We start from the raw sequence: 8,821 nt of genomic DNA on the forward strand, positions 1-8,821 counted from the left end.
GTCACCTCTCCTGCTGCCCTCCTCCCCTACCTAAGAGGGCCTCCCAGACAGGCCTCCCGTCTGGGAGACGCCCAAGGTGTGCCGACCCTGGCCTGGGACCCCGGCCCTGCCATGCCGGCACAGAGATGCAGCTGGTGCCTGTCTGCTCATAGGCCACTGGGGCCAGGCTGCAGAACTTAGCATGGCACCTAGATCAGGAGGTCAAAGTGTGGGGAGGGGACAGAGGGACAGTGAGGGGGGCAGGGCAGAAGCATCCTCCACGTCAGAGCACCAAGTTGTGGAAACGTGGCTCCTTCCCCGGCACCTTGGCAGAGCTGGACACCCAGACAGATTACTAGGGGCCTCTGCTTGAGGCTGCCATGGACAGTTGGGTAGGTTGTACCCTGAACAAAGGAATCCAGCCAAAGAGCCAAATCGGAGCTGAAATCCAGCTCATGTTCCCCTTGCAAAGCCACGTACTATGTGGGCTAGTGGGGCCCCAGCTGCCTGCAGCTGACAGCCTGGCCTGAGCCTCAGCCCACCCCAAGCCTTCACTCACCTGCTTTGCAAACACTCACCGAGCCCTCCTTGAGAATCATGTAGAACCAGGTCCTGCCTTTGGAACCCCTATAAGAGTTGGAAGCTGACATGTGCAGTCACTGTGATGTGATATTCATTTACCAAGTTACATGCTCAGTATCATTGACTCCTAACAACAGCCCTTTGAGGGAGGTCCTGTTGACATCTCTATTTCACAGTAGAGGGAACCGAGGCCTGAGGGAATCTCAGGTGAGCACATAGGAGGCTACTTTCCCTGACTGGGACATCAAAGAAGGCTTCCCAGAGGAGGTGGCCTTGGAGTTGGGCACTGCAGGATGAGTAGGAGCCCGCTCAGTAGCACAGAGGCGGGTGGCACAGGGTTGCTGGGGATGCCCCCAATTTGAGTGCCCTGGCCAGTGCCAGGGCAGCAGGCAGACCTCAGATTGGCCCTGTCCACCGCGCCCCACTCGCTCGTCGTGGGCGGTGCTGATGGCAGCCCCGGGAAGGGAGGCAGGCCGAGTGCCTTGCATTTATGGCCGTTTCTGTTCCAGAACCGATTAGTAGAGAATTGCAGCTGTAATCCGTGCCTGTGATGGCGGGCCATAAAGAGGGATGGGATGTGCACAGCGCTCCCAGGGTGGCGCCCGCAGACGTGGCCCAGGGACGTGGGGAATGAAAAATGGTTTTAATTCCCTCCCAGCAGCAATAATTTGATTCTTCATAAATTTTTCCATCAAAGTGTTGTTGAGGCTGAGTTCCCACAGAGCAGGGCACGTGACGGGGAGGGGGGAGCCGGGAGGAGCGGTCAGTAGGTGAGGGCAGGGGAGGGGCCGTGCTGCTCAGACCTTTCTGCCCATGCTGGCTGGAGGCATGGAGACCCCCGCCTGGCTTTGTCTCCAGAGATGGAAGCTGGGTCCGCTTCGTCGTGGAGGGGCTGGATCAGGCCCAGGCTCCGAGTCGGCCCCATCACTTATTACCATGTGACCCTGAGCAAGTGACTCCGCCTCTCGGCACCTCAGTTTCCCTATCACTAAGATGGGATCCGTGTTCGCTCCTGTCTCACAGCGTTGTTGCAAAGATTAAATGCATTTCTGCCTACAGAGTGCCGAGAACAGCGGCTGGCACACTGTACGTGCTCAGTGAATTTCTGCGTGTGATAAAGATACTTAAGCTGAAATGAGGCATAAGCAGGTGTCAGCTCAGCTGAGGGGCAGAGAAGGAACATGTTGAAAGGCCAGTGTGAAGGTGGCCTGGAGAAACTGCAGGCTGTTGCACGGGGCCATGGCCTGGGGGAGCAAAGACAGAGAGAGAGGCAGGATGTAAAGGGCCTTGAGGCACCAGGGAGTCACGGAAGAGCGTGGAGCAGGGAAACAGCATGAGCAGATGTGTGTTGCAGACAGCTCCCTCTGGCTCTCATCCTGGGGGGTGAGTTTGAAGGGTCAGAGGGGCCAGGAGCCCAGGATGGGGATTAGGGCAGCTGCTCAGGCAGGAGAGGAGGGGCCTCACTTGGGTGGTGAGTTGGACGAGGCCAAGGATTGCTTGGATGTGGGAGAGAGGGGCAAGCAAGGAGGAAACGGAGCAGGTTCTGGGGTGAGGGTAGACCAGCCTGCCCTTTTCAGGGCAGGAACCACCTGGCTCTCGGAGAAGGTTAAGGCCGACCTTGTGCTCTGCCCTCTAGTGGCCACTGTGTCTCTGAGCAGGAAAGACCCTGAGCTGACACACCTAGGGAGCGCATCTCTGGGCAGGATGCCCAGCGCCCACCCTGGGGCCACCAGGGCCCTGGGAGCCAGTGGAGGAGGGCTGCAGGGCCTCCCGCTGTCTGGCTCTGTGCCCAGGGTGGGCCTCTCCTGCCTGGGGTGGAAGGCCAGGGTGGCAGGAGGGAGAGGCCAGCCCTGGATGGGCAGTGGCCTCTGGGAGGGACCCCCGAGCCTAGCCAATGCGCCCACATTGTACCCCTGCAGGCTCTTCGCAGCCAAGTGCAGCGGCTGCATGGAGAAGATCGCCCCCACGGAGTTTGTGATGCGGGCACTGGAGTGTGTGTACCACCTGGGCTGCTTCTGCTGCTGTGTGTGTGAGCGGCAGCTCCGCAAGGGCGACGAGTTTGTGCTCAAGGAGGGCCAGCTGCTGTGCAAGGGTGACTACGAGAAGGAGAAGGACCTGCTCAGCTCCGTGAGCCCTGACGAGTCCGACTCCGGTGAGCCATGGCTGGAGCTGGGAGGCAGGCGGTAGGGAGGGGCCCCTGCCGGCAAAGGACCTGAGCTACACAGACGGTGCACCCACATCTGGTGCACGTGGCACTGACGTGACCGCATGCCGTTACCTGCCACTAATGTGTGTGCACATCCCCGGGCGCACAGATGCACATATGGACACTACCACGTGTGTTGTGCACCGGTGTATGTGCGTATGACCACACACACACACACACACACACACACACACACACGCACATAAAATGCATGTGTGGATACCCAGGCCCAGGAGTATATATACACGGACACATGTGCTTAGATGCCCACACACGCACAAGCCCACATTCAGGAACACACACGTGCACGTCCACTTAAACACGCATACATGCGCACGCATGACCCAGCACGCACATCACATGCACACTGAGCAGCTCTGCGTGTGGCCACACACCTGTTTACCCACCTGCTCACTGTATTGTGGTTTACACACCTGCACACACACGCACATACCCTGCTCTCCGGCCCACCACCCTCACCCTCTCTTGTCCTTGCCGTGGCCCCCGCCATGGCACAGCACCACAGGCGTCTCTGCCAGCGCCAGGCCTGCAGGCTGGTGGTGGCCGAGAGGCAGGGATCTGGTGCGTCCTTCATCAGTGGGGAGCAGCAGCCTGAGCTGTCATTTCCCAGCCGGGTGGGGGCCCTCGGTGGTGCAGGGAAAGACCCTGTTTCCCAGGATGAAGGTACCCCTCTACTCTGCTCCAGCCTCCAAAAGGACTGTGCCAGCTTAGAGCCCTCCTGGCAGAAGGGCAGGTACGGGAAAGGAGGAATGAGTCGTGGAAGGGAAAAGCCAGGGAGAAGGCTGGTGCCGTGTCATTCCAGGGTAGTGGCGGAGGACTGGAACAGAGGGTGCAGAGAGGAGATACCCTGGTCTGCTGAGCCGGGGCAACCTAGGGTAACCTAGAGCCCACGGTCACAAGACCTGCCCATCTCGAAGAGCTTTGTTACTGTGGGGGCCCTTGGAGGAAGTAGTGAGCCCCCTATCTGTCTGTCCCTCTGTCCACCCATGGGCAGGGCACCGTGGAGGCTGCCTGGACTCATGGCAGAGCAGACACTGACCGGGTGCCATGGACCCATTCCTATCAGGCCTGGGAGGGGCTCTTGGAGGGAAGAGATCCACCTCCTCCACAGGGGTTAATGCTCTGAGGAAGATGGGCCTGGGAAAAGGAGGCCAGTTCAGACTCAGGGGCAGCAGGAAGCACGCGGTGTCCATCCGGGCTGGCATCTCCGAGGCCCACAACTCTGGGGCATGGAAGGGGCCGCGTGTGCATGGTGGGTGTGGGTGTGTCTCTGGGTGAATACACGTGCTTCTGTGTGTGTGTGTGTGTGTGTGTGTGTGTGTGTGTGTCCCTGTTCAGGTGTGTGCATGCCTGTATGTGTCCACCTATGAGCATGCACGTGTGTGTGTGTGTGTGTGTGTGTGTGTGTGTGTGTGTGTGAATATGTCTTCGAGTTGTGTGCGCCCAGGTCTCCGTGGGCCCACGTGCCAGTGTGCGTGCACATATGCAGGTGGTTGAGTGTGTAACTCCATGGGGGGGGGTATGTATTCTGTGGTCATGAATACTCCTGTGTGAGAATGTCTGGGGTATGTCATCACCTGACATTTCTTAGTCCCTAGAAGCTTCAAGGAAGAAGGCTCCCCAGAGTTTTCTCCCTGGGTCCTGGGGCCCGCTGGCCTTGGGCGAGGGCAGTGGGAACGAGTTTTCTCTAAGGCTGACGTGCTGGGCTGGGGTCTCCGGAGTCCCTGGAGCCAGCCCTGGCGGGTGTTGGCTGGAAGTAATGGGATCCCGCCAGGCAACAGATTGCCTACGGGGACAAGGCTGAGACCCTTGTACAAAGCTGATGGGCCGGGTATGTCCGCCACAGTGAAGAGTGAGGACGAGGATGGAGACATGAAGCCAGCCAAGGGGCAGGGCAGCCAGAGCAAGGGCAGTGGGGACGACGGGAAGGACCCCCGGAGGCCCAAGCGACCCCGGACCATCCTCACCACGCAGCAGCGAAGAGCCTTCAAGGCCTCCTTTGAGGTGTCCTCCAAGCCCTGCCGAAAGGTGAGGGGCCCCCGGGGTGGGGCGGGGCTGACACCCCACACCCGCTGCCCTCCCAGACAATGCCCCTACCGCTCTTGCTGGGGACGGGGACCTCCCTGAACCTCCCCGCCAACCCACAGATCCCCCAAGCCCCATGCGCCCCACCCCCACCCCCGGCCTGATCTGTGTCCGTCCATCCGGGCAGGTTCGAGAGACTCTGGCGGCGGAGACGGGCCTCAGCGTGCGTGTGGTCCAGGTCTGGTTTCAGAACCAAAGAGCCAAGGTGAGAGGCCGCTTACCCCCGCTGGGCAGGGATGGAGCAGGGGTGTGGGCAGAAGACAGGGTCCTGATGGGAGGTGCTGGGAATGAACGGGGGAGGGGGGGGCAGGGGGGCAGGGACTGGCACGACCTGTGTCCCCCGCAGATGAAGAAGTTGGCACGGCGGCACCAGCAGCAGCAGGAACAGCAGAACTCCCAGCGGCTGGGCCAAGGTGAGCCGGGGCCAGGGCGCTGGGGCCCAGGCTCGGCCTCTGGTAATGAGATCCCCCCAGCCCCCCAGCCGACACCTTCCGGGGGCGGGGGGCTGGGGGGTGGTGATCAGGGCTCAGGGAACTGCTACCTTGGAACCTGGTGAGATCAAGAGAGGTGGTGGGGACCACGGGCAGGATGCAGGAGGAGGGATGGCAGGGTGGGCGGCCCACAGGGGTGGCAGAATTTTCAAAGTCAAAACTGCAGCCATCTGAGACACCTGGCTGGCTCAGTTGGTAGAGCACGTGACTCTCAATCTCAGGGTCGCGAGTTCAAGCCCCACGTTGGGCATAGAGCTTACTTAAAAAAAACAAACAAAAAAACAACCAGAAATCTGCAACCATCTCTCACCTTCACGCTGTGCCAGGCACCTTTCTCACTGCTGGCCACGCTCTGCCTCACTTCACTCCCACAGACCCGCGAGGGGAAAGGCATTGTCACGGCGATGCTCGCCGATGCTCAGCGAGACCAAGGGACTTGCTGGGTTCTCTCAGTTCGTAAGGGGCAAAGCCGGCCCCTTTAACATGACCATACACCGCACTGCCCATGCTACAATTTAGCAGAAGTCTCCGGAGAAATCTCCAGAGAGCTTCCGCAAGCCATTGAGGAGTTGGGGGTGGGCTCCTGCTGAGTGACGAGGAGCCAGTTTGAGGGCAGTGGCCAGGCCCCTGAACGCTGGGCTTTGCCAAAATGCCATGTCCATTTCTTGGGCCGGGGCTGGCCTCCCAAGCCCCATGGGGACACAGAGCCTTGAAGGGAGGGCACGGAGATCTTCCTGGGACTGCCCTAGTAGAGTCGCGGCCCTAGAGCTGCCTGTTCCCAGGTGAGACTGGGATTCCAGGGCAGATGCTAGGGCACTAGTGGGCAGCCCCTCCTACTCAGGACTCGGGGCCAGGCCAGTGTCCCCGGCTGCATCTGAGCCTTGGAGCCCTATTATTCCTCTGCCTCCTCTGCCGCCTTTCCCAAGACAGCCTGGCCTCCTGGGGCTATAGCCACTGTCTCTGGTCTCCCAGCCACCTCCTGAGCTATGTCACACCTTTCAGTGTTCCCAGCTGCCCCTGAGATGTAGCCTCCCCGGGAATGTTCCACAGTCCGCCTTGAGCTCATCACAGCCCATACTGTACTCCACACAGCACTCTGCTACCCCATCCGCACAACGCCCCCTCCTCCTCCCCACCCCATCTCAGCAAATGGCACCACTCCGTACCCGGTGGCCACGCCAGTAACCGGGAGTCACCTCTGACCCTTCCTGTCCTCCATTTGCTCTATCTGCTCGGTTGCCAAGTAGGGCAGTGGTTTTCTTGTCCCGTGTCCCTCATGCTCCTCCCAGGGGTTGTCATTCCTACATTCACCTTACAGGGACCCCAGACCCTCCCTCCGCTTCCTCAGTGGTCTCTGCCTCCGGCCTCCAGCCTGCCCCTCCCTGGCCGAGACCCTCCCCTGACTTCCTAGAGCCTCAGGGAGAACCCACACTCAGCTTGGGCCCCCGAAGGAACCATCTTCCTCCCCACCCCTGGCCTTCTCTCGTTCTCAACAGTGGAGCCCTGTGCACCAGGCTCCCTGCTCTGACCCAGCAGTTTCTCCCCTCCCTGCCTTTGTTGCCCTTGAACCTGGCATGCCTGCCCCCTAGCATGGTTGGACCCCTGCTGCTTCTTTAAGTCATATAGAGGTAGGCTTCCTCCAGGAAGCCTTCCCTGAAGCTCTCTGGCCCGGGCATGGGTCCCCTCTTAATGCCCCCAGATGCGGGGAGCTCATTGTACCCACATGTTGAATGATTACTGGCTGCTTAATGTCTGTCTCTGCCAGGTGGTGAGCTCCTGGAGGGCAAGGCCACTGGAGGAAGGGAGGAGGTGGGATGGGGAGGTTTGTGGCTTTCGATAAACTGATTTTTGAAGAGGAACTACAGTGTGTGTCTGGGGAAGGGGCCAGGGGTCAGATACCTGGGCTCACGGGCCCTGGAAGGCCATAAGCAGCCTGGGGAAGTCTGGAGGAGGTCAGAGGGATGGTGTGGGCACCCTGGACTGGGGGATCGTGTGGGAGGGAGGTCCGTGGGAACTCCCAAGGTACATCTGTGAGGGCTCCCGGGGTGGGGGGACCTCCAGGATCAGGTGGACAGGGCTGGTTGGTGAAGGTGTGCTCTGTCCCCAGAGGTCCTGTCGAGTCGCATGGAGGGCATGATGGCCTCCTACACGCCGCTGGCCCCCCCACAACAGCAGATCGTGGCCATGGAGCAGAGCCCCTACGGCAGCAGCGACCCCTTCCAGCAGGGCCTCACGCCGCCCCAAATGCCAGGTGACCACATGAACCCCTATGGTAAGCCGCCCCCAGCCCCCGCCCGCCCCAGCACCGCCCCCGCCCGCTGCCTGACCTGGCAGGCCTGGGGCCATGACAGCCACCTCCCACCCCCGGGCCCGGGCAGGCCCTGCCAACACAGCCCACCTGCCTCCTCCTGACGCCAGGGGCGCCCTCGCGACCCCACCCATGGCCCTCAGCACCTCTGGTCCCCCGCTGCCGCCACAGGCCATCCTGTCCCTCCTCACCTCTGGCCACACAGCCTGCAGGGCCAACAGGGCCCCCAGGAGCCCCAGCCTGCACTGGCTCCTGACGCCCCCTCTACCCTCAGGGAACGACTCCATCTTCCATGACATCGACAGCGATACCTCCTTAACCAGCCTCAGCGACTGCTTCTTGGGCTCCTCGGACGTGGGCTCCCTGCAGGCCCGCGTGGGGAACCCCATCGACCGGCTCTACTCAATGCAGAGTTCCTACTTCGCCTCCTGAGAGCCAGCTGGCTGCATGGACGCTTGGGCCAGGGTCCTGGGGTGGGCCTGCGGCCGCCGCAGCCAGCCCCACCGCCCGCATAGACTCTACACACAGCCATACGGTGCCCTTTCCTGGGCCAGCCGGGCAGGCAGATGGGCGCAGCCTGGGCAGGGCTGTATCCTGCCCACAGAGACCGTGTCACCCCAGGGACCCAGAGTCTCGGAAAGCCACTCGCCTCCCAGCCCCACCTCGGCCTCCATCACCTCCTTCTCCCTACCCATCTCTTTTTTGGGAAGCTTAAATTCTCTCTATTTTTTTAAATGTCCTCTCTGTGTCCAGCCAACCTCCACAGGCCGGGCCTAGGCCAAGGCAAGGCCCCCGCGCGTGCCCCGGGGCAGGGATACTGCGCGCGGCACCCGTCACCTGCGAGAAGCGTAGGACCCTGCGCCCTGGGCTGGTGCCCACCTCCCCCACCTCCAAGGGCAGGCCTGCCAGCCTGGGTTCACCTGTCCTAGCCCGAGCCTGGAACAGAAGTGGGGAAGAGCTTGGCAGGTGTGCCAAGCCCACTGAGGCACAGCCCTGAGGGGGAGTCCCTGGGGAGGGTAGACTGAGCCTCTCCTGCAAACATGCACACTCGAAGGCACACCCGTGTGATAGGCACACAGATATGTAGACAAGCTACAAGAGACACAGAGGCGCTCTGTGGGCCAGCCTGGCCGTGTCAGGAAGGGGAAA

At 61.3% G+C, this 8,821-nt stretch overlaps 1 protein-coding gene across 2 annotated transcripts in view; it reads left to right on the forward strand.

Moving 5' to 3' along the window:
* LMX1B (LIM homeobox transcription factor 1 beta) overlaps positions 1-8,407 on the forward strand; it is an 80,603-nt gene extending 72,196 nt beyond the window's left edge. The window contains exons 3-8 of one of the 2 annotated variants that reach the window (XM_086684037.1): positions 2,481-2,713; positions 4,635-4,816; positions 5,001-5,078; positions 5,220-5,286; positions 7,472-7,636; positions 7,947-8,407. In XM_086684037.1, coding sequence (XP_086540163.1) covers positions 2,481-2,713; positions 4,635-4,816; positions 5,001-5,078; positions 5,220-5,286; positions 7,472-7,636; positions 7,947-8,104 — 883 coding nt within the window. In that variant the 3' untranslated portion in view covers positions 8,105-8,407. The remainder of the gene's footprint in view (positions 1-2,480; positions 2,714-4,634; positions 4,817-5,000; positions 5,079-5,219; positions 5,287-7,471; positions 7,637-7,946) is intronic. The other variant, XM_086684038.1, reaches the window with a different exon arrangement.
* The last annotated feature ends 414 nt before the right edge of the window (positions 8,408-8,821 follow it).

The sequence above is a fragment of the Puma concolor genome, chromosome D4 (assembly GCF_028749965.1).
Source record: "Puma concolor isolate L17-30 chromosome D4, mPumCon1.1.hap2, whole genome shotgun sequence".
NCBI lineage: Eukaryota > Metazoa > Chordata > Mammalia > Carnivora > Felidae > Puma > Puma concolor.